General features: G+C 48.2%; 1 protein-coding gene across 1 annotated transcript in view; it reads right to left on the bottom strand.

The window, feature by feature from the left end:
• The window catches only part of LOC135044260 (glutathione S-transferase Mu 5-like), a 59,101-nt gene extending 33,735 nt beyond the window's left edge, over positions 1-25,366 (bottom strand). Inside the window, exons 1-5 of the mRNA XM_063955192.1 lie at positions 25,245-25,366; positions 25,061-25,136; positions 11,735-11,799; positions 11,027-11,108; positions 3,329-3,429 (exon numbers count right to left, since the gene is read on the bottom strand). Of these exons, the coding sequence (XP_063811262.1) occupies positions 3,329-3,429; positions 11,027-11,108; positions 11,735-11,799; positions 25,061-25,136; positions 25,245-25,277 (357 nt within the window). The 5' untranslated portion in view covers positions 25,278-25,366. The remainder of the gene's footprint in view (positions 1-3,328; positions 3,430-11,026; positions 11,109-11,734; positions 11,800-25,060; positions 25,137-25,244) is intronic.
• Between the last annotated feature and the right edge of the window lie 756 nt (positions 25,367-26,122).

The raw sequence follows: 26,122 nt of genomic DNA, 5'->3' as shown, positions 1-26,122 counted from the left end.
CCATGGGTGGATATTGAAACATCTGCCCTCTAGTAGGTGAGGAAGTTGAAGCCACCACAATAGAGAAATCCGGGCTTTCAGAGAGAAGTAGACAAAAGACGACTTGACGCTCCCTGCTAAATAGACCGGTACCGGTCTGAATTTCCATCTTCCTGCAGGCTTTTGGACCACTGTTTGGATACTCCAGATATGGCACCTTTAATGGGTTAAACAAAGCACCAGGAGCCGGGAGAAACCATTACACTGGACTGAAGGATCAATTCTAGATCCATTAAGCAGGTGATATACTAAAGAAATAGCGCTGATCATTGATATTGTTTTAAAGTCATTACAATATAAGAAACCGCATGCTGTGCTAACTGATTAACATTGATCTGAAAGTCTGTTGCAACTAACCAATCAGCTATTACCAGCGGCAATAACTATTATTCTGCAAACGACTTTATAACATCTAATGAGTCAATAAATTAATCAATCAGCTGTGCTTGAAAAACTTGCTTATTTTCACTATCGCTGAGATTTGGAACTGAACTGTCTTTTGAAGGAATGTAATGCTTTGCAGGATTGACCGGCACTTGTGATAAGATTTGTTATTGTCTAATTTTTAAATTGTGAAAATTAAAGCACACACTTTTTTACTAAGCGCTGCTATTTGTGTGTCTATATTTCAGAGAGAAGGTCACTTCCTGATGCATATGCAGGTGAGAACCTAACCACTTGTCCAGCAGATCCAGTTGAAAAGGCCGGGCATGAAACCTGCCGTATTGGATTGCCTCGTTAGCAGCCACCTTCCTGCCCAGTAACCTGATGCAAAAATGGATAGACACCCTGCGAGGACTGAGTACCAAGCAGACCATAGCCTGGACAGCCAAGGCTTTGTCCATTGGAAGAAACACCTTTTGAGATACCGTGTCCAGTATCATTCCCAAGAACTGAAGACGCTGAGTCGGCTCCAGGTGAGATTTCTGGAAATTCAGGATCCATCCGTGAGAAGGCGAGTTGTCAGATTGATGCTATGTAGCAGATGTTCCCTGGACAGATCTTTAAAGTAGGAGATCGTCCAAGTAGGGGACTATGTTGACTCCCATCATGCGCAGTTGCAGCAGCATCATCTCCACCATGATCTTGGTAAAGACCCACGGAGCTGTGGATAATTCGAAGGGTAAGGCCCGATATTGGAAATGGTCGTCCAATATGGCGAAACCCGAGGTAAGCATGAGGAGGAGGCCACACCAGAATGTGAAGGTAAGCATTCTTGAAATCCAGAGCCACCAGGAACTCCCCCTCCTCCAGAACGGACACCACCGCCCTCAGGGATTCCATCTTGAATTTGAACACCTGCCGATACGGGTTGAGTGACTTCAGATTCAAGATTGGGCGCACCGAACCATCTGGTTGGGGAACGACAAAAAGACTGGAGTAAAAACCCCTGTTGCGTAAGGGAGGTGGTACAGGAACTACCAACCCTGTCTGCAAGAGTTGCTGAATAGCCTCTTGCAAGGTAACTTTTGCTGCGGGTAAAGCTGGTAAGCCCGACTTGAAAAACCTGTGAGGAGGTAGAGTTTGGAATTCCAGCCGGTATCCATGGGAAATGAGGTCCCACATGTGGGCGGAGCACCTACCTGAAAATTGCCTCGTCGCTGGGGCCAACCGTCACGCAGAAGGTTTAGCGGCAGGGAATCCGGTGGTCTGGTCTAAGGAGACAGCAGGTGCAGGTTTATGGGACTTACTGAACCTTGCCACATGAAAGGACCGCAAGGAGGGTCCAGTGTAAGAACGTCTAGCAGGTGGTGCAGCTGACGGCAGGTAGGCTTACCTGCCGTTGCCTGGGAGATCCATTTATTCAATTTGTCTCCAAACAAGGCATCACCGGTAAAGGGAAGATTTTCCACACCCATTCTGGAATAAGCATCCGACGCCCATTGACGTACCCACTGAGCTCTGTGCGCTGAGACCGCCACAGCCGTAGTGCGGCCATTAATCTTACACAACTCCTTTATAGCCTCGCTCATAAAATTTGCAGCATCCTGTATATGTTGCAGCAGGGTAACTACCTCATCCCGGGACAGCCCGTCTAAACCATCAATAACATTGTCAGACCACTTTACCACAGCCCTAGAGATCCACTCGCAAACTATTGTGGGGCGTTGTACTTCACCGGCTGCCGTTGTCTCTATTTTACGGTCAGCAGGTTCCTTTAGGGATACAGCTCCAGGGACAGGCAGAACCAATTTTTTTTGGAACCAACCTTTTCCCAGACCTTCCTATCCTCAGCCGGAAGGGGAAAGGTAGATTAAAAAAAAAAAAAAAATCCTCTGGGTTTTATCAGGGTTTAACTTCTTAGACACCGGAAAGGTAGCTGAACTCTTTGGTCTTACATTAAAGTATAACTCCTCATCTGGTTCCGCCTCCGGGTCCGGTATGTTATGGCAAAAATGAGGACCTCCACCCCAGGGGACAAAGAGCTGTCCTTGTCCATATCACCATCGTCATCCACATTTGGCTGATCAGAATCAGACTGTAACACTGTGGTAGCCAAATGTCCCACACCCCACACAGACCCTAGAGAGCCCTTTAGAGTGACACTGAGGAGCGGACCCAGCACACAGAACACAGCAGCACAATGTGTGTAAATGAGTGTATGCTATAACAGTGCAGCAGCGCTACCGCTGGCGCGCTCCCCCATGGCTATGACCCCCTGGTACCGATTCAGACAGACTGTAACAGCGTGGGTTCTGGAGGAGCAGTGTACATGCAGCCTTGATGATCCGCAGCAGAAAGGAAATGGCGCCTTCCTCTAAGCGGAACAGATACCTTACCCCCGTGCTCCGGCAACAGTCTGGTAACGTCTGCTGGACCTGCTAGTTTAATCCGACACAGACGCCCGCTGAAACAGCACTGTACTCATGGCTAAGTGTTGTCGTGACCCGGCAGAGAGTTGTTGGAGCGACTCTTTCTAAGGTAAGTATAAGACGCTGTTTAGAAAGATCACTCAAAAAAAAAACCCAGTAAAACCATAAATATACAATAAAAAAAGCAGCCCATTGACCATGGTCCGGCTCCTGCCGCACCAAACAAAAAAATGGTTTGCCTGAACCAGGAGGGGAGGATATATGGATGGGCCCACTGCATGCTGGGAGGCCAGAAAGCTTTGACCGATTGGTGCAAGATCTGCTGTCGCTTAACCATATCCCAATGTATCCTGTGGATACCCTGTGGACCCTGCAGGAGAAATGCACATTAGTAAGTTACTGGGTTTGTTAAAAAAATATATATTTATAACTTGCCAACTCCAAGGTTGTCCGTTTGCCTATTTTCGTCTACTTACGAAGTTAGAATTGTAGGTAATGCAAACAAGACTCATCCGAAAATCCATGGCTTGGTTTTCAATCAATGAGACATTGGTTTTTTCACTTTCAGAATCTCCACCTGGTGCAATGCAAGGAGGGGAAAAAACAACAACTTTTGCACAGCTTTTTCATTTTACCATAGTGCCCCTACCCCCAAATTAGTTCTTTTTTCTGCGCACTCATTAGCTGAATACTGGTTATATTATGTGTACTGAAAGTAATAATTACAATTTTAACTTTACTAGGTATGCATAAAAGTTTGTAATAGGGGGTCACAAAAATCTAGGATTAATACCTTTTTACAAGGCAGTGTAATACTGTATGTTAAATATCCTCACATAGGGGGTGGGTCATTCCGAGTTGATCGCTAGCTGCATTTGTTCGCAGTGCAGCGATCAGGCTAAAAAAACGGCAGTTCTGCGCATGCGGTGCAATGCGCACGCGCGACTTACGGGCACAACGAACAATGTAGTTTTACACAGGGTCTAGCGCTGCATTTCAGTCGCACTGCTTGCCGCAGAGTGACTGACATGAAGTGGGTGTTTCTGGGTGGCAACTGACCGTTTTCAGGGTGTGTGTGGAAAAACGCAGGCGTGCCAGGAAAGACGCAGGCGTGGCTGGGCGGGTTTGTGACGTCAAATCCGGAACTGAATAGGCTGAAGTGATCACAAGTGCCGAGTAGGTTTTGAGCTACTCTGAAACGACACAATTTTTTTTTATGGCCGCTCTGCGATACACTCGTACACACTTCTGCTAAGCTAAAATACATTCCCAGTGGGCGGCGGCATAGCGTTTGCACGGCTGCAAAAACTGATAGCGAGCGATCAACTCGGAATGACCCTCATAGTAGGTAGAATACAATTAATGATAATTCTAGATCAGTTTGTGTGGGCTGCATTAACAGATGAACTGGCAGCCGTTAGTTATGCGATTTATAATGAATATATAAAGTCATAGGGATATATTCAATTAAGGTCAAAACTGCTGTCTTATCGAAAAAATGGCAGTTTTTGACTTTCAGGTCGGGAGGGGTTCCGACCTATTAAGTCCCCAGCATTTTTATTCGACAAGTCAGGGAATTCGACTTGTCGAATAGTACGTGAATTGGTGGTATAGCTGCCGATTCACGTGCTTCTGAGGGAAACAGAGCCAAATTTGATAGGTTTTGGCCCCGTTTCCGACCATCTCAGTTCGACTTAAAAATAAGAATTTACTCACCGGTAATTCTATTTCTCGTAGTCCGTAGTGGATGCTGGGAACTCCGTAAGGACCATGGGGAATAGCGGGCTCCGAAGGAGGCTGGGCACTCTAGAAAGATTTATGACTACCTGGTGTGCACTGGCTCCTCCCACCATGACCCTCCTCCAAGCCTCAGTTAGGACACTGTGCCCGGACGAGCAGACATAATAAGGAAGGATTTAGAATCCCGGGTAAGACTCTTACCAGCCACACCAATCACACCGTACAACTCGTGATACTATATCCAGTTTGACAGTATGAAAACAACTGAGCCTCTCAACAGATGGCTCAACAATAACCCTTTAGTTAACAATAACTATTTACAAGTATTGCAGACAATCCGCACTTGGGATGGGCGCCCAGCATCCACTACGGACTACGAGAAATAGAATTACCGGTGAGTAAATTCTTATTTTCTCTAACGTCCTAGTGGATGCTGGGAACTCCGTAAGGACCATGGGGATTATACCAAAGCTCCCAAACGGGCGGGAGAGTGCGGATGACTCTGTAGCACCGAATGAGAGAACTCCAGGTCCTCCTCAGCCAGGGTATCAAATTTGTAGAATTTTGCAAACGTGTTTGCCCCTGACCAAGTAGCTGCTCGGCAAAGTTGTAAAGCCGAGACCCCTCGGGCAGCCGCCCAAGATGAGCCCACCTTCCTTGTGGAATGGGCATTTACAGATTTTGGCTGTGGTATGCCTGCCACAGAATGTGCAAGCTGAATTGTACTACAAATCCAGCGAGCAATAGACTGCTTAGAAGCAGGAGCACCCAGCTTGTTGGGTGCATACAGGATAAACAGCGAGTCATATATTTTCAGGGCCCTGACAACGTCTAGCAACTTGGGAGTCCTCCAATTCACTAGTAGCCGCCGGCACCACAATAGGCTGGTTCAGGTGAAACGCTGACACCACCTTAGGAAGAAATTGGGGACGAGTCCTCAATTCTGCCCTATCCATATGGAAAATCAGATAAGGGCTTTTACATGATAAAGCCGCCAATTCTGACACTCGCCTGGCTGAAGCCAAGGCCAATAACATGACCACTTTCCACGTGAGATATTTTAGATCCACGGTTTTTAGTGGCTCAAACCAATGTGATTTTAAGAAAACTCAACACCACGTTGAGATCCCAAGGTGCCACAGGGGGCACAAACGGGGGCTGAATATGCAGCACTCCTTTCACAATGCCTGAACTTCAGGTACTGAAGCTAATTCTTTTTGAAAGAAAATCGACAGAGCCGAGATCTGTACTTTAATGGAGCCTAGACTTAGGCCCATATTCACTCCTGCTTGCAGGAAATGTAGAAATCGACCTAGTGGAAATTCCTCTGTTGGGGCCTTTTTGGCCTCGCACCATGCAACATATTTCCGCCACATGCGGTGATAATGCTTTGCCGTAACATCTTTCCTAGCTTTAATAAGCGCAGGAATGACTTCTTCCGGAATACCCTTTTCCTTCAGGATCCGGCGCTCAATCGCCATGCCGTCAAACGCAGCCGCGGTAAGTCTTGGAACAGACAGGGCCCCTGCTGAAGCAGGTCCTGTCTGAGCGGCAGAGGCCATGGGTCCTCTGATATCATTTCCTGAAGTTCCGGGTACCAAGCCCTTCTTGGCCAATCCGGAACCACGAGTATCGTTCTTACTCCTCGCCATCTTATTATTCTCAGTACCTTTGGTATGAGAGGCAGAGTAGGGAACACATAAACCGACTGGTACACCCACGGTGTCACTAGAGCGTCCACAGCTATCGCCTGGGGGTCCCTTGACCTGGCGCAATATCTCTTTAGCTTTTTGTTGAGGCGGGACGCCATCATGTCCACCTGTGGCCTTTCCCAACGGTTTACCAACAGCAGGAAGACTTCTGGACGAAGTCCCCACTCTCCCGGGTGTAGGTCGTGTCTGCTGAGGAAGTCTACTTCCCAGTTGTCCACTCCCGGAATGAACACTGCTGACAGTGCTAGTACGTGATTTTCCGCCCATCGGAGAATCCTTGTGGCTTCTGCCATTGCCATCCTGCTTCTTGTGCCGCCCTGTCGGGTCACATGGGCGACTGCCGTGATGTTGTCTGACTGTATCAGTACCGGCTGGTTTTGAAGCAGGGGTCTTGCCTGACTTAGGGCATTGTAAATGGCCCTCAGTTCCAGAATTTATATGTAGGGAAGTCTCCTGACTTGACCATAGGCCCTGGAAGTTTCTTCCCTATGTGACTGCTCCCCAGCCTTGAAGGCTGGCATCCGTGGTCACCAGGACCCAGTCCTGTATGCCGAAACTGCGGCCCTCTAGAAGATGAGCACCCTGCATCCACCACAGTAGAGACACCCTGGTCCTTGGAGACAGGGTTATCATTTGATGCATTTGAAGATGCGATCCCGACCACTTATCTAAGAGGTCTCACAGGAAGGTCCTCGCATGGAACCTGCCGAATGGAATTGCTTCGTATGAAGCCACCATTTTTCCCAGGACTCGTGTGCAACTATGCACCGATACCCTTTTTGGTTTTAGGAGGTCTCTGACTAGAGATGACAGCTCCTTGGCTTTCTCCTGCGGGAGAAACACTTTTTTCTGTTCTGTGTCCAAAATCATCCCCAGGAACAGTAAGCGAGTAGAAGGAACCAGCTGTGACTTTGGAATGTTCATAATCCAGCCATGCTGTTGTAGCACCTCCTGAGATAGTGCTACTCCGACCAGTAACTGCTCCCTGGACCTTGCCTTTATAAGGAGATCATCCAAGTATGGGATAAATAAAAACTCCCTTTTTTTTGAAGGAGTATCATCATTTCTGCCATTACCTTGGTAAACACCCTCGGTGCCGTGGACAGTCCAAACGGTAGTGTCTGGAATTGGTAATGGCAATCCTGTACCACAATCTGAGGTACTCCTGGTGAGGAAGGTAAATAGGGACATGCAGGTAAGCAACCTTGATGTCCAGGGATACCATGTAATCCCCCTCGTCCAGGCTTGCAATAAACGCCCTGAGCGATTCCATCTTGAACTTTGTTATGTAAGTGTTCAAGGATTTCCATTTTAAAATGGGTCTCACCGAACCGGCTGGTTTCGGTACCACAAACAGTGTGGAATAGTAACCCCGTCCTTGTTGAAGTAGGGGCACCTTGACTATCACCTGCTGGGAATACAGCTTGTGAATTGCCTCTAGCACAGCCTCCCTGCCTGAGGGAGATGTCGGCAAGGCAGATTTGAGTAAACGGCGGGGGGGAGACGCCTCGACTTCCAGCTTGTACCCCTGAGATACTACTTGAAGGATCCAGGGATCCACCTGTGAGCGAGCCCACTGATCGCTGAAATTTTTGAGGCGGCCCCCCACCGTACCTGGCTACGCCTGTGGAGCCCCCGCGTCATGCGGTGGACTCAGAGGAAGCAGGGGAAGAATTTTGATTCTGGGGACTGGCTGCTGGTGCAGCTTTTTCCCTCTTCCCTCGTTTGACCCGCCTGCTTTTTTGAAGCCGAAAGGACTGTACCTGGTAATACAGTGCGTTTCTTAGGCTGTGAGGAAACCTGAGGTAAAATATTTTCATCCCAGCTGTTGCTGTGGATACGAGGTCCCAGAGACCATCCCCAACCAATTCTTCACCCTTATAAGGCTCTATGTGCCTTTTAAAAGTCAGCATCACCTGTCCAGTGTCGGGTCTCCAATACCCTCCTGACAGAATGGACATTGCAATAATTCAGGATGCCAGCCGGCAAAATATTCCTCTGTGCATCCCTCATATATAAGACGACGTCTTATGTTCGCAAAATAGTATCCCTGTTTGAAAGGGGTACAGACCACGCTGCAGCAGTCTGCAGGTCTCAGTCTAGTACCTGAGTGTGTAATTACAGACTTCAGGATAGCCTCCTGCTATTTATCAGCAGGTACCTTCAAAGTGGCCGTATCCTAAGACGGCAGTGCCACCTTGACAAACGTGTGAGCGCCTTATCCACCCTAGGGGATATCTCCCAGCGTAACTTATCCTCTGGCGGGAAAGGGTACGCCATCAGTAACTTGTTAGAAATTACCAGTTTCTTATCGGGGAAACCCACGCTTTTTCACACTTCATTCACTCATTTGATGGGGGAACAAAACACTGCCTGCTTTTTCTCCCCACACATAAAACCCTTTGTTTTTAGTGGTACTTGGGTTAATGTCAGAAATGTGTAACACATTTTATATTGCCGGGATCATGTAACGGATGTTCCTAGTGGATTGTGTATATGTCTCAACCTCGTCGACACTGGAGTCAGACTCCGTGTCGACATCTGTGTCTGCCATCTGAGGGAGCGTTGATGGCCTTTGAGACGTCTGGGCAGGCGCGGGCTGAGAAGCCGGCTGTCCCATAGCTGTTACGTCATCCAGCCTTTTATGTAAGGAGTTGACACTGTCGGTTAATACCTTCCACCTATCCATCCACTCTGGTGTCGGCCCACAGGGGCGACATCTCATTTATCGGCATCTGCTCCGCCTCCACATAAGTCTCCTCATCAAACATGTCGACACAGCCGTACCGACGCACCGCACACACACAAGGAATGCTCCAATGAGGACAGGACCCACAAAAGCCCTTTGGGGGGACAGAGTGAGAGTATGCCAGCACACACCAGAGCGCTATATAATGCAGGGACTAACTGAGTTATGTCCCCTATAGCTGCTTTTATATAATTTATACTGCGCCTAAATTTAGTGCCCCCCCTCTCTGTTTTAACCCTGTTCTGTAGTGTAGACTGCAGGGGAGAGCCAGGGAGCTTCCCTCCAACGGAGCTGTGAGGGAAAAATGGCGCCAGTGTGCCGAGGAGATAGGCTCCGCCCCTTTTTCGCGGACTTTTCTCCCGCATTTTTATGGAATCTGGCAGGGGTTAATATACATCCATATAGCCCTGGGGGTTATATGTGATGTATTTTTGCCAGCCAAGGTGTTTATATTGCTACTCAGGGCGCCCCCCCCCAGCGCCCTGCACCCATCAGTGACCGGAGTGTGTGGTGTGCATGAGGAGCAATGGCGCACAGCTGCAGTGCTGTGCGCTACCTTGGTGAAGACTGATGTCTTCTGCTGCCGTTTTTCCGGACCTCTTCTTGCTTCTGGCTCGGTAAGGGGGACGGCGGCGCGGCTCCGGGACCGAACACCAAGGACTGGGCCTGCGGTCGATCCCTCTGGAGCTAATGGTGTCCAGTAGCCTAAGAAGCCCAATCCGGCTGCAAGCAGGCGAGTTCGCTTCTTCTCCCCTTAGTCCCTCGCTGCAGTGAGCCTGTTGCCAGCAGGTCTCACTGAAAATAAAAAACCTAAATCTATACTTTCTTTCTAAGGGCTCAGGAGAGCCCCTAGTGTGCATCCAACCTCGGCCGGGCACAAGATCTAACTGAGGCTTGGAGGAGGGTCATGGTGGGAGGAGCCAGTGCACACCAGGTAGTCATAAATCTTTCTAGAGTGCCCAGCCTCCTTCGGAGCCCGCTATTCCCCATGGTCCTTACGGAGTTCCCAGCATCCACTAGGACGTTAGAGAAAAACAGTTGAACTGAGATGAGGGACCTGAGAGGAGGGGGGGGGGGGGGGGGGGGGGGGGCGGAGCCGCAGGCAGACAGGGGAGAGCTGCGGGCTGACGGGGGATAGCATCGCTACAGCACAGCGCTGCAGGAGGGTGTGTCATAGCCGCCGCTCCAGCAAATGAGGTCCCGCTTGCTGGAGCCGGGTGGACGCTGCTGTGAGGTCTGGCGGCTGTGCCACATCCTCCTGCAGCGCTGCTGTCTCCCGTCTGCCCGCGGCTCTTCCCCCTCTCCAGTCCCTCATCTCAATTCAACTTTTTTAAAGTCGAATTGAGATGGGCATTGAATAGCCCTTGACGGATCCATTCCGACAAATGCATCAATTGAATATACCCCATAATCAACACTTGTTTTTCCTTTGAAATAATTTCAACAGATTGAGTATCCGTGTAGCAGTGAGGAAGTGCTTCAATGGAAAACACAAATAAAATCAAACTGTTACAACATACAGCTTTCCACAGATATTAAAACATCTATGTGATTTGTATCAAAAGTTTGCAAATTGTTGTATTCTGTTACGAGAACAGTCTGTTTGTGTAGTATGACTGTAGCAGTATTACAAACTATTAAAAACACAAATAAAACTTATAGTCCCTAACTAACAGGGAAATTTAACACATTGTTGTAATAGCTGTATAATGCAATATCCTGATACCAATTTTTTTATTGTGTCATGTGGTTTTCTTTTATTGCACTCACCAACCCTCTCCACTCTCTATAGGTAAACCACCCACCATGACCAGTGTGAGCACTAAAACCTTAGCCCTATTTCCTATTAATAAATGTGATAAGGTTCTCTGACCTAGTCACCTTAAAATTATAGGAGAGACTAAAGTTCAAAATGTGGCAGGTACAGAAGTCACAACACTACATGGTACATATAACCAGGTTCTGATACTCACACAATCCATGCTTGCGTGCAATGTAGCGCAGAATAGCATTACTTTGAGTCAGCTTAATATCTCCATCCAACAGGTAAGGCAGCTGCAAAATAGAACATTCTTTGTACAAATCTTTGCTCAGTCAACATCGATAAAAGAATCTCCTCCCTCCATCCCCATAAAAATGACACCTAATTTACAGTGCAATATCATGTAATTTTAGAGAACTAAGTCAAAGAGTTATCAAGCCTTGGAGAGTGATAAATTGCACGGTGATAAAGTACCAACCAATCAGCTCCTATCATTTTTCAAACCCAGCCTGTAACATGGTAGTTAGGAGCTCAATGGTTGGTACTTTATCACCGTGAAATTTAGCACTCTTCAAGGCTTGATAAATCTGGGCCTAAATCGAATGATCATAGACGCAGGGTCTTCTTTAGGGAAGTACATTAATAAGCCATGCTCACCCCACCCCCCTTAGCCATACCCCCAATGCTGTCCGCTCACTTCTTCCTATGGGTCAGCTGACAACATGTCAGCGCTGGATTGGAGCATGCACCAATGTCACTGCCTCTGCTGGCTCACCCCCCCAGATACACGTTCGAGATTGGCGTCTGCTGATCTTAGTTCAAATTTGAGTTGGGAGTGCCTAAAGGGAATGTAGGCGCACACTCGGTGTGCCCCCCTACGCTTATGATATCGCTTCCCTCCAATAACAAATTCACATACATTTGGAAAATCTAATCCCAGTTTCTCCTTCTCATCCAGCCACTGAGACTTGTCATAGTCTGGAGCTGCAGAAACAAGACAGGAATAATGATTATGTATTTATTTATTTACAGGTAAGCTGGTCATATACTTTAAGATTATCTGTTCAACCATCCAGCTAGTTTGATGGTTGGAACAATAATCTGATAATGTATGGTAGCAAATGGAAAACAGACAAAAACAATCGTTCAGACAATTGCTTTAAATCAAACAGATTCAACCAATATATCTGAACAACCATTTCCCAAAGTTTGAGAGCAAATAGTCAATTGCTCGCAAACATTACCAGATTTTTATTACAACCGGCTAACTATTTGGATGGTTGGACAGATAATCTTAAAAAAACATAAGACAGTTTATTTATTTAGTGCAAACATATATTCCACAGAGATTTTTGCAGTGAACATTTGGCTTTTCACATCAATCGAAATAACATAAAATGATTGGTTTGTGTTTGTCCAAAACAGTTTTTTGCCGCATACCCCATGTGATGCCTCTGGTGTTGCAATCCTAGTCATTTATCCAGTCCTGTAACATAATTATGGATATTTTCCATCCCTCACACAAATGCAATAGCATACCTCCCAACATGGCCCTCTCCAGGAGGGACAAAATTCTCTGTTTTTGGACTTTTCTCTTTATATAGGATTGCTGGCACCTGTTTTGAACAGGTTAATGGATACGAAAGGTGTTTCACCACAGGTGAGGGCTTTAAAAAAAAAAAAAAAAAAAGAGAGAAGCCCAGGAGCAGAGCTTTCTGTCCCACCTGGTGAGGGGTTGTCTGTGTGATCTGCAAATACTTTTATTTTTCAGTCACAATGCTGAGTAAAGTCAGATCTAAACGTACAATCTGCAAATATGATTTTGTTTGTCGTTTTTCTCCCATGCATTCCAGCTTTGATTTAATTCTTGTAATTAGTTTGGCCATACCTCCCAACATGACCCTCTCCAGGAGGGACAGAATGCTCTGCTTCTGGACTTTTCTCTTAATTTATGATTGCCCTCACCTGTGCTGAAACACCTTTCTTGTCCATTAACCTGTTCAAAACAGGTGTCGGCAATCATAAATTAAACGGAAAGTCCAGAAGCAGAGCAATCTGTCCCTCCTGGAGAGGGTCATGTTGGGAGGTATGGTTTGGCACATAAAAATATGTATGTTAACACAAGATTGTACAATGTTTAGATCCGACTTTACTCAGCATTGTGACTGAAAAAATAAGAATTTACTTACCGATAATTCTATTTCTCGGAGTCCGTAGTGGATGCTGGGGTTCCTGAAAGGACCATGGGGAATAGCGGCTCCGCAGGAGACAGGGCACAAAAGTAAAGCTTTTACAGGTCAGGTGGTGTGTACTGGCTCCTCCCCCCATGACCCTCCTCCAGACTCCAGTTAGGTACTGTGCCCGGACGAGCGTACACAATAAGGGAGGATTTTGAATCCCGGGTAAGACTCATACCAGCCACACCAATCACACCGTACAACTTGTGATCTAAACCCAGTTAACAGTATGATAACAGAGGAGCCTCTGAAAGATGGCTTCCTAAACAATAACCCGAATTAGTTAACAATAACTATGTACAAGTATTGCAGATAATCCGCACTTGGGATGGGCGCCCAGCATCCACTACGGACTCCGAGAAATAGAATTATCGGTAAGTAAATTCTTATTTTCTCTATCGTCCTAAGTGGATGCTGGGGTTCCTGAAAGGACCATGGGGATTATACCAAAGCTCCCAAACGGGCGGGAGAGTGCGGATGACTCTGCAGCACCGAATGAGAGAACTCCAGGTCCTCCTTAGCCAGGGTATCAAATTTGTAAAAATTTACAAACGTGTTCTCCCCTGACCACGTAGCTGCTCGGCAGAGTTGTAATGCCGAGACCCCTCGGGCAGCCGCCCAAGATGAGCCCACCTTCCTTGCGGAATGGGCCTTAACAGATTTAGGCTGTGGCAGGCCTGCCACAGAATGTACAAGTTGAATTTTGTTACAAATCCAACGAGCAATCGACTGCTTAGAAGCAGGTGCACCCAACTTGTTGGGTGCATACAGTATAAACAGCGAGTCAGATTTTCTGACTCCAGCCGTCCTTTAAATGTATATTTTTAAGGCTCTGACAACGTCCAACAACTTGGAGTCCTTCAAGTCGTCAGTAGCCGCAGGCACTACAATAGGCTGGTTCAGGTGAAACGCTGATACCACCTTAGGGAGAAAATGCGGACGCGTCCGCAGCTCTGCCCTATGTCGAATGGAAAATTAAATAAGGGCTTTTATAAAACAAAGCCGCCAGTTCAGATACTCTCCCGGCCGAAGCCAGGGCCAGTAACATAGTCACTTTCCATGTGAGATATTTCAAATCCACATTCTTTAGTGGTTCAAACCAATTGGATTTGAGGAAATCTAAAACTACATTTAGATCCCACGGTGCCACCTTAGGCACCACAGGAGGCTGTATATGCAGTACTCCTTTGATAAAAATCTGGACCTCAGGGACTGAGGCCAATTCTTTTTGGAAGAATATTGATAGGGCCGAAATTTGAACCTTAATAGATCCCAATTTGAGACCCATAGACAATCCTGATTGCAGGAAATGTAGGAAAACGACCCAGTTGAAATTCCTCCATCGGAGCACTCCGCTGCTCGCACCACGCAACATATTTTCGCCAAATACGGCGATAATGCTTCGCGGTGACTTCCTTCCTTGCCTTTATCAAGGTAGGAATGACTTCTTCTGGAATGCCTTTTCCTTTTAGGATCTGGCATTCAAACGCCATGCCGTCAAACGCAGCCGCGGTAAGTCTTGAAAAAGACAAGGACCCTGCTGAAGCAGGTCCCTTCTCAGAAGTAGAGGCCACGGATCGTCCGTGACCATCTCTTGAAGTTCCGGGTACCAAGTCCTTCTTGGCCAATCCGGAGCCACTAGTCTTACTCCTCTTTGCCGTATAATCCTCAATACCTTTGGTATGAGAGGCAGAGGAGGAAACACATATACCGACTGGTACACCCAAGGTGTTACCAGCGCGTCCACAGCTATTGCCTGCGGATCTCTTGACCTGGCGCAATACCTGTCCAGTGTTTTGTTGAGGCGAGACGCCATCATGTCCACCATTGGTTTTACCCAACGGTTTAATAGCATGTGGAAAACTTCTGGATGAAGTCCCCACTCTCCCGGGTGAAGGTCGTGTCTGCTGAGGAAGTCTGCTTCCCAGTTGTCCACGCCCGGGATGAATACTGCTGACAGTGCTATCACGTGATTCTCCGCCCAGCGAAGGATCCTGGCAGCTTCTGCCATTGCCCTCCTGCTTCTTGTGCCGCCCTGTCTGTTTACATGGGCGACTGCCGTGATGTTGTCCGACTGGATCAACACCGGTCTTCCTTGAAGCAGAGGTTCCGCCTGGCTTAGAGCATTGTAGATTGCTCTTAGTTCCAGAATGCTTATGTGAAGAGACTTTTTCAGGCTCGACCACACTCCCTGGAAATTTCTTCCCTGTGTGACTGCTCCCCAGCCTCTCAGGCTGGCATCCGTGGTCACCAGGATCCAATCCTGCATGCCGAATCTGCGGCCCTCCAATAGATGAGCCTCCTGCAACCACCACAGAAGGGATACCCTTGTCCTCGGCGACAGGGTTATCCGCAGGTGCATCTGAAGATGCGACCCTGACTATTTGTCCAACAGATCCCTTTGCATGGAATCTGCCGAAAGGGATTGCTTCGTAAGAAGCTACCATTTTTTCCCAGGACTCTTGTGCATTGATGTACAGACACCTTTCCTGGTTTTAGGAGGTTCCTGACCAGGTCAGATAACTCCTTGGCTTTTTCTTCGGGAAGAAAAACCTTTTTCTGAACTGTGTCCAGAATCATCCCCAGGAACAGCAGACGAGTTGTCGGCATTAATTGGGATTTTGGAATATTCAGAATCCATCCGTGCTGCTTTAGCACCTCTTGAGATAGTGCTAAACCCATCTCTAGCTGTTCTCTGGACCTTGCCCTTATTAGGAGATCGTCCAAGTATGGGATAATTAATACGCCTTTTCTTCGAAGAAGAAATATTATCTCGGCCATTACCTTTGTAAAGACCCGAGGTGCCGTGGACAAACCAAACGGCAGCGTCTGAAACTGATAGTGACAGTTTTGTACAACGAACCTGAGGTACCCCTGGTGTGAGGGGTAATTGGAACGTGGAGATACGCATCCTTGATGTCCAAGGATACCCTAAAGTCCCCTTCTTCCAGGTTCGCTATCACTGCTCTGAGTGACTCCATCTTGAACTTGAACTTCTTTATGTACAGGTTCAAGGACTTCAGATTTAGAATAGGCCTTACCGAGCCATCCGGCTTCGGTACCACAAAAAGAGTGGAATAATACCCCTTCCCTTGTTGTAGAAGAGGTACCTTGACTATCACCTGCTGAGAATACAGCTTGTGAATGGCTTCCAAAACCGTCTCCCTTTCTGAGGGGGACGTTGGTAAAGCAGACTTCAGGAAACGGCGAGGTGGCTCGGTCTCTAATTTCAACCTGTACCCCTGAGATATTATCTGCAGGATCCAGGGATTTACCTGCGAGTGAGCCCACTGCGCGCTGTAATTCTTGAGACGACCGCCTACCGCCCCCGAGTCCGCTTGCGAAGCCCCAGCGTCATGCTGAGGCTTTTGTAGAAGCCGGGGAGGGCTTCTGTTCCTGGGAAGGAGCTGCCTGTTGCTGTCTCTTCCCTCGTCCTCTGCCTCGTGGCAGATATGAATAGCCCTTTGCTCTCTTATTTTTAAAGGAACGAAAGGGCTGCGGTTGAAAGGTCGGTGCCTTTTTCTGTTGGGGAGTGACTTGAGGTAGAAAGGTGGATTTCCCGGCCGTAGCCGTGGCCACCAAATCCGATAGACCGACCCCAAATAACTCCTCTACGCATCGCCTGTCCACTGTCGTGTCCATAAAGCTCTTCTGGCCGAAATGGACATAGCACTTACCCGTGATGCCAGTGTGCAGATATCTCTCTGTGCATCACGCATATAAAGAAATGCATCCTTTATTTGTTCTAACGACAGTAAAATATTGTCCCTGTCCAGGGTATCAATATTTTCGATCAGGGACTCTGACCAAACTACCCCAGCACTGCACATCCAGGCAGTCGCAATAGCTGGTCGTAGTATAACACCTGCATGTGTGTATATACCTTTTTGGATATTTTCCATCCTCCTATCTGATGGATCTTTAAGTGCGGCCGTCTCAGGAGAGGGTAACGCCACTTGTTTTGATAAGCGTGTTAGCGCTTTGTCCACCCTAGGAGGTGTTTCCCAGCGCTCCCTAACCTCTGGCGGGAAAGGGTATAAAGCCAATAACTTCTTTGAAATTAGCAGTTTTTTATCGGGGCACCCCACGCTTCATCACACACGTCATTTAATTCTTCTGATTCGGTAAAAACTACTGGTAGTTTTTTCACACCCCACATAATACCCTGTTTAGTGGTACCTGTAGTATCAGCTAAATGTAACATCTCCTTTATTGCCAAAATCATATAACGTGTGGCCCTACTGGAAAATACGGTTGATTCGTCACCTTCACCACCGGAATCAGTGCCTGTGTCTGGGTCTGTGTCGACCGACTGAGGCAAGGGGCGTTTTACAGCCCCTGACGGTGTTTGAGGCGCCTGGACAGGCACTAATTGAGTGTCCGGCCGCCTCATGTCGGCAAACGACTGCTTAAGCGAGTTGACGCTATCCCGTAATTCCACAAATAAAGGCATCCATTCTGGTGTCGACCCCCTAGGAGGTGACATCCTCATATTTGGCAATTGCTCCGCCTCCACACCAATAACGTCCTCATACATGTCGACACACACGTACCGACACACAGCAGACACACAGGGAATGCTCTATACGAAGACAGGACCCACTAGCCCTTTGGGGAGACAGAGGGAGAGTCTGCCAGCACACACCAAAAAGCGCTATATATGGACAGGGATAGCCTTATGATTAAGTGCTCCCTTATAGCTGCTTTTATATTAATATATTGCCATTTATTTTGCCCCCCCTCTCTGTTATACCCTGTTTCTGTAGTGCAGTGCAGGGGAGAGACCTGGGAGCCTTCCTGACCAGCGGAGCTGTGACAGAAAATGGCGCCGTGTGCTGAGGAGATAGGCCCCGCCCCTTTTTCGGCGGGCTCGTCTCCCGCTATTTAGTACATTTAGGCAGGGGTAAATATCTCCATATAGCCTCTGGGACTATATGTGAGGTATTTTTAGCCTTTTTAAAGGTTTTCATTTGCCTCCCAGGGCGCCCCCCCCCCAGCGCCCTGCACCCTCAGTGACTGCCGTGTGAAGTGTGCTGAGAGGAAAATGGCGCACAGCTGCAGTGCTGTGCGCTACCTTAAGAAGACTGCAGGAGTCTTCAGCCGCCGATTCTGGACCTCTTCTTGCTTCAGCATCTGTGAGGGGGCCGGCGGCGTGGCTCCGGTGACCATCCAGGCTGTACCTGTGATCGTCCCTCTGGAGCTTCATGTCCAGTAGCCAAGAAGCCAATCCATCCTGCACGCAGGTGAGTTCACTTCTTCTCCCCTCTGTCCCTCGTTGCAGTGATCCTGTTGCCAGCAGGAATCACTGTAAAATAAAAAACCTAAGCTAAACTCTCTAAGCAGCTCTTTATGAGAGCCACCTAGAATTGCACCCTTCTCGGCCGGGCACAAAAATCTAACTGGAGTCTGGAGGAGGGTCATGGGGGGAGGAGCCAGTACACACCACCTGACCTGTAAAAGCTTTACTTTTGTGCCCCGTCTCCTGCGGAGCCGCTATTCCCCATGGTCCTTTCAGGAACCCCAGCATCCACTTAGGACGATAGAGAAATAAAAGTATTTGCAGATCACACAGACAACTGCTTATTTAATACACAGATACACACACTGGTGAGTGCAGGTACCAGAACCACTATTTTTATAACTAGCCATTAGAGTGTTGGACAACTCGAAAAGGTACCAGCAGCCCCTGAAACTAGAGACCGACAATTGTTGCGCTCTGCGCCAACCCCATTTTTTTCTATACCTACTGGAGAGGGTCATGTTGGGAGGTAAGCAATAGTAGGTGGTCAAAACAAAAAGAATTTTAGATGATGCTTTTTCACGCATGTCTGTTTAAAGGAATACAGAAATAAAACTTTCACTTAAAAATGTAAGAGCAAACAAGTGGTGTAATGCATATAATAAGAATTTACTCACCGGTAATTCTATTTCTTGTAGTCCGTAGTGGATGCTGGGACTCCGTAAGGAGCATGGGGAATAGTGGCTCCGCAGGAGACTGGGCACAACTATAAAGAAAGCTTTAGACTACTGGTGTGCACTGGCTCCTCCCACTATGACCCTCCTCCAGACTTCAGTTAGGATACTGTGCCCGGAAGAGCTGACACAATAAGGAAGGATTTTGAATCCCGGGTAAGACTCATACCAGCCACACCAATCACTCCGTATAACTCGTGATACAATACCCAGTTAACAGTATGATAACAGCGGAGCCTCTCAACAGATGGCTCAACAATAACCCTTTAGTTAAACAATAACTATATACAAGTATTGCAGACAATCCGCACTTGGGATGGGCGCCCACCATCCACTACGGACTACGAGAAATAGAATTACCGGTGAGTAAATTCTTATTTTCTCTGACGTCCTAAGTGGATGCTGGGACTCCGTAAGGACCATGGGGATTATACCAAAGCTCCCAAACGGGCGGGAGAGTGCGGATGACTCTGCAGCACCGAATGGGCAAACTCTAGGTCCTCCTCAGCCAGGGTGTCAAACTTGTAGAATTTTGCAAATGTGTTTGACCCCGACCAAGTAGCTGCTCGGCAAAGTTGTAGAGCCGAGACCCCTCGGGCAGCCGCCCAAGAAGAGCCCACCTTCCTCGTGGAATGGGCTTTCACTGATTTAGGATGCGGCAGTCCAGCCGCAGAATGTGCAAGCTGAATCGTACTACAGATCCAGCGAGCAATAGTCTGCTTTGAAGCAGGTGCACCCAACTTGTTGGGCGATACAGGATAAATAGCGAGTCAGTCTTTCTGACTCCAGCTGTCCTGGAAACATAGATTTTCAGGGCCCTGACTACGTCCAACAACTTGGAAGCCTCCAAGTCTTTTGTAGCCGCAGGCACCACGATAGGTTGGTTCAGATGAAAGGCTGACACCACCTTAGGGAGAAATTGGGGTCGAGTCCTCAATTCTGCCCTATCCATATGGAAAATCAGATAAGGGCTTTTACATGACAAAGCCGCCAATTCTGATACACGCCTGGCCGAAGCCAAGGCCAACAACATGACCACTTTCCACGTGAGATATTTCAAATCCACGGTTTTTAGTGGCTCAAACCAATGTGACTTTAGGAAATCCAACACCACGTTGAGATCCCAAGGTGCCACTGGAGGCACAATAGGGGGCTGAATATGCAGCACTCCCTTAACAAAAGTCTGAACTTCAGGTAGTGAAGCCAGTTCTCTCTGGAAGAAAATCGATAGAGCCGAAATCTGGACCTTAATGGAACCCAATTTTAGGCCCATAGTCACCCCTGACTGTAGGAAGTGCAGAAATCGACCTAGCTGAAATTCCTCCTTTGGGGCCTTCCTGGCCTTACACCACGCAACATATTTTCGCCAAATGCGGTGATAATGGTTTGCGGTAACTTCTTTCCTAGCTTTAATCAGCGTAGGAATGACTTCCTCCGGAATGCCCTTTTCCTTCAGGATCCGGTGTTCAACCGCCATGCCGTCAAACGCAGCCGCGGTAAGTCTTGGAACAGACAGGGCCCCTGCTGCAGCAGGTCCTGTCGGAGCGGCAGAGGCCATGGGTCCTATGAGATCATTTCTTGAAGTTCCGGGTACCAAGCTCTTCTTGGCCAATCCGGAACAATGAGTATAGTTTTTACTCCTCTTCTCCTTATTATCCTCAGTACCTTTGGAATGAGAGGAAGAGGAGGGAACACATAAACCGACCGGTACACCCACGGTGTCACTAGAGCGTCCACAGTTATCGCCTGCGGGTCTCTTGACCTGGCGCAATACTTTTCTAGCTTTTTGTTGAGGCGGGACGCCATGTCCACCTGTGGCCTTTCCCAACGGTTTACAATCATTTGGAAGACTTATGGATGAAGTCCCCACTCTCCCGGGTGGAGGTCGTGCCTGCTGAGGAAGTCTGCTTCCCAGTTGTCCACTCCCGGAATGAACACTGCTGACAGTGCTAACACGTGATTTTCCGCCCATCGGAGAATCCTTGTGGCTTCTGCCATCGCCGTCCTGCTTCTCGTGCCGCCCTGTCGGTTTACATGGGCGACCGCCGTGATGTTGTCTGACTGGATCAGTACCGGCTGGTTTTGAAGCAGAGGTTTTGCCTGACTTAGGGCATTGTAAATGGCCCTTAGTTCCAGAATATTTATGTGCAGGGAAGTCTCCTGACTTGACCATAGTCCTTGGAAGTTTCTTCCCTGTGTGACTGCCCCCCAGCCTCGAAGGCTGGCATCCGTGGTCACCAGGACCCAGTCCTGTATGCCGAATCTGCGGCCCTCTTGAAGATGAGTACTCTGCAGCCACCACAGCAGAGACACCCTTGTCCTTGGAGACAGGGTTATCTGCCGATGCATCTGAAGATGCGATCCGAACCACTTGTCCAACAGGTCCCACTGAAAGGTTCTTGCATGGAACCTGCCGAATGGAATTGCTTCGTAGGAAGCTACCATCTTTCCCAGGATCCGCGTGCAGTGATGCACCGACACCTGTTTTGGTTTTAGGAGGCCTCTGACTAGAGATGACAGCTCCTTGGCCTTCTCCTCCGGGAGAAACACTTTTTTCTGTTCTGTGTCCAGAACCATCCCCAGGAACAGTAGACGTGTCGTAGGGACCAGCTGTGACTTTGGAATATTTAGAATCCAGCCGTGCTGTTGTAGCACCTCCCGAGATAGTGCTACCCCGACCAACAACTGCTCCCTGGACCTCGCCTTTATCAGGAGATCGTCCAAGTACGGGATAATTAAAACTCCCTTCTTTCGAAGGAGTATCATCATTTCAGCCATTACCTTGGTAAAGACCCTCGGAGCCGTGGATAGACCGAACGGCAACGTCTGGAATTGGTAATGACAATCCTGTACCACAAATCTGAGGTACTCCTGGTGAGGATGGTAAATGGGGACATGCAGGTAAGCATCCTTGATGTCCAGTGATACCATGTAATCCCCCTCGTCCAGGCTTGCAATAACCGCCCTGAGCGATTCCATCTTGAACTTGAATTTTTTTATATATGTGTTCAAGGATTTCAAATTTAAAATGGGTCTCACCGAACCGTCCGGTTTCGGTACCACAAACATTGTGGAATAGTAACCCCGTCCTTGTTGAAGTAGGGGCACCTTTACTATCACCTGTTGTGAATACAGCTTGTGAATTGCCTGTAACACTGCCTCCCTGCCTGAGGGAGTGGTTGGTAAGGCAGATTTGAGGAAACGGCGGGGGGGGAGACGTCTCGAAGTCCAGCTTGTACCCCTGAGATACTATTTGAAAGATCCAGGGATCCACCCGTGAGCGAGCCCACTGATCGCTGAAATATTTGAGACGGGCCCCCACCGTACCTGGCTCTGCCTGTGGAGCCCCAGCGTCATGCTGTGGACTTAGAGGAAGCGGGGGAGGACTTTTGCTCCTGGGAACTGGCTGTATGCTGCAGCTTTTTCCCCCTACCTCTGCCTCTGGGCAGAAAGGACGCGCCCTTAACCCGCTTGCCCCTATTGGGCCGAAAGGACTGTACCTGATAATACGGTGCTTTCTTTGGCTGTGAGGGAACATGGGGTAAAAATGTAGACTTCCCAGCTGTTGCTGTGGAAACGAGGTCCGAGAGACCATCCCCGAACAACTCCTCACCCTTATAAGGCAGAACTTCCATGTGCCTTTTGGAATCTGCATCTCCTGTCCACTGCCGAGTCCATAACCCTCTCCTGGCAGAAATGGACATTGCACTAATTTTGGATGCCAGCCGGCAAATATCCCTCTGTGCATCCCTCATGTATAAAAGTGCGTCTTTAATATGCTCTACTTTAAGAGCCCCTGATGGCTTTTGAGACGCCTGGGCAGGCACAGGCTGAGAAGCCGGCTGTCCCACATTTGGTATGTCGTCAAACCTTTTATGAGTCGACACTGTCACGTAATTCCTTCCACAGCACCATCCACTCAGGTGTCGACCCCGCAGGGGGTGACATCACATTTATAGGCATCTGCTCCGCCTCCACATAAGCCTCCTCATCAAACATGTCGACACAGCCGTACCGACACACCGCATACACACAGGGAATGCTCTGACAGAGGACAGGACCCCACAAAGCCCTTTGGGGAGACAGAGAGAGAGTATGCCAGCACACACACCAGAGCGCTATATAACACAGGGATCCCACTATAAATGAGTGTTTTCCCTTATAGCTGCTTGATATAGAGATATATATATATATATATATATATATATATATATATATATATATATATATATATATATATATATATATATATATATATACACACACATATATATACATACATACTGCGCCTAAATTTAGTGCCCCCCCTCTCTTTTTTACCCTTCTGTAGCTTGTAGACTGCAGGGGAGAGCCAGGGAGCTTCCTTCCAGCGGAGCTGTGAGGGAAAAATGGCGCCAGTGTGCTGAGGGAGATGGCCCCGCCCCTTTTCCGGCGGACTTCTCCCGCTTTTTCTGGAATTCTAGCAGGGGTATTTTTACACCTATATAGCCTTCCTGACTATATATGGTGTAGATTTGCCAGCCAAGGTGTCTTATATTGCCCTCAGGGCGCCCCCCCCCAGCGCCCTGCACCCATCAGTGACCGGAGTGTGAGGTGTGCATGAGGAGCAATGGCGCACAGCTGCAGTGCTGTGCGCTACCTTGTTGAAGACTGAAGTCTTCTGCCGCCGATTTTCCGGAACACTTCTTGCTTCTGGCTCTGTAAGGGGGCCGGCGGCGCGGCTCCGGGAACGAACACCAAGGTCGGGTCCTGCGGTCGATCCCTCTGGAGCTAATGGTGTCCAGTAGCCTAATAGGCCCTACACACTGGCCGATTTTCTGAAAGATATGAACGATCTCGTTCATAAATGAACGAGAACTCGTTCATATCTTTCAGTGTGGAGACTCCAGCGATGAACGATGCGCGTCCCCGCGCTCGTTCATCGCTGGTCTCCCGTCGGCTGTGCATGCAGGCCAATATGGACGATCTCGTCCATATTTGCCTGCACTTCAATGCAGCCGCGTGACGGGGGGAGTGAAGAAACTTCACTCCCCCCGTCACTGCCCCCCCGCCGCCGGGTCGCTCGTCGGCCGTATCGGCCGTCGGGCACCTCGGCGGCGCATCGTGATATGTGTAGGGCCCATAAGAAGCCCAAACTACCACCAGTTAGGTAGGTTCGCTTCTTCTCCCCTTAGTCCCTCGCTGCAGGTCTGTTGCCAGCAGATCTCACTGTAAAATAAAAAACCTAAATATACTTTCTTTCTAGGAGCTCAGGAGAGCCCCTAGTGTGCATCCAGCTCAGCCGGGCACAAGATTCTAACTGAAGTCTGGAGGAGGGTCATAGTGGGAGGAGCCAGTGCACACCAGTAGTCTAAAGCTTTCTTTATAGTTGTGCCCAATCTCCTGCGGAGCCGCTATTCCCCATGGTCCTTACGGAGTCCCAGCATCCACTTAGGACGTCAGAGAAATATCCACTTAACTAACGATTTTTCCCCTTCAAAACCATTCACAACATTTTTTTTTTTTATTTAATATAGTTTAGAAAGTATATTTTTTAAATGTTCAAATATTATATTATGCACATCTGCAGAATGGATCTCCTAGTCAAAATCTGGAGACACAGTGGGGCGGCGCAGTCGCATGTGATCTGACCATGCCAGTTAAGTGGATATATACATTTTAGATGGCTACCAGTGTGGTACAGTGCAAATAGTGTAGTGTTTTGAGGTACAATAAAGTCTAGAACTGCACACATTTAATTCTTTCAAAGGCTGCTTATCTTGATTTATAAGTGCATCATCAGGACATCAGAGTGCCAAATGTGTGCTGCCATAGATGACATACTTACTGTAGGCTATTAAATAGAGCAGGTCACCAAATTAATCTACTAATTAAACAATTGGACCATTTATATCATCACAAATAGACCAGGTATTTTCAGAGCAGCCGTAGAGATGACAGTGTTGTCTGTCTCCGGTCTGTGATCTGTACTTAACAATTACTATATTAGATAGAGACAGTATAATGAGGTAGAGCTACATGGTGCAGGCACTCACCCTCCCCGACCATATACAGCTTCTCTTCATACGGAGTCCCGGTATACTCAAGCAGCAGGCGGATAGAATGAGCCAACTTCTCGGGTCACCGAACAAAGGGAGAGAGTGGTGTAAATAGAAAGGCCGGGCACCTACACTATATGAGCACACATAGCAGACACACACACGTTGTATATCTCCTCACCCCTCGGATGTCCCAATATCCAAGTATCACCATCTTGAACAAGCAGAGTGTCAGGGCAGGCTGCACTGTAGTAATCACTAGCTGACGCGTCTCAGGCGCTCACGTGACAGTACAAGCTTGGACTCGCGCCAATAATGGGGTCCGGGGCCGAGCCACACCCCCCTGAAATGGGAAGGGCATGGAGACAGAGAAGCCAGAAGGTGGGTAGGGGAGGGGGAGCTGCATGATAACCCAGAGTCTCTTCGTCTCCTCCTCATGGCATTAGTGCGTTTGTTTTAATGCCCTAACTTAGTGGAAACTGGTAAAACCAGTCTGCTGTTAATTATACGTACAGTGGGGGTCATTCCGAGTTGATCGCTCCCTGCAGTTTTTCGCAGCAATCAGGTCACTGCTGCGCATGCATATGGACCACAGTGCGCACGTGCGTAATACGGGTTCAAAGCGGATCGTTACTGGGCGATGATTTTATTTATTTATTTATTTATTTAACAGTTTCTTATATAGCGCAGCAAATTCCGTTGCGCTTTACAATTTGATTTTTTTTTAAATGAAGAATCCATTCGCACAGCCGATCGTAAGGAGATTGACAGGAAAAGGCGTTTATGGGTGTCAACTGACCGTTTTCTGGGAGTGTTTAGGAAAACGCAGGCATGTCCAAGTGTTTGCAGGGCGGGTGTCTGACGTCAATTCCGGGACCGGAAAGGCTGAAGTGATCGCAGCGGCTGAGTAAGTTCAGACCTACTCAGAAACTGCAAAAAACTTTTTCGTACCGCTCTGCTGCACAGGCGTTCGCAAACTTGCAAAGTGAAAATACACTCCTCCGTGGGCGGCGACTATGCGTTTGCACGGCTGCTAAAAGTAGCTAGCGAGCGATCAAC

The sequence above is a fragment of the Pseudophryne corroboree genome, chromosome 2, assembly GCF_028390025.1.
Source record: "Pseudophryne corroboree isolate aPseCor3 chromosome 2, aPseCor3.hap2, whole genome shotgun sequence".
Classification (NCBI taxonomy): domain Eukaryota; kingdom Metazoa; phylum Chordata; class Amphibia; order Anura; family Myobatrachidae; genus Pseudophryne; species Pseudophryne corroboree.
Note: the sequence above shows the minus strand (reverse complement) of the source record. Positions and strands in the feature narration are given on the sequence as shown.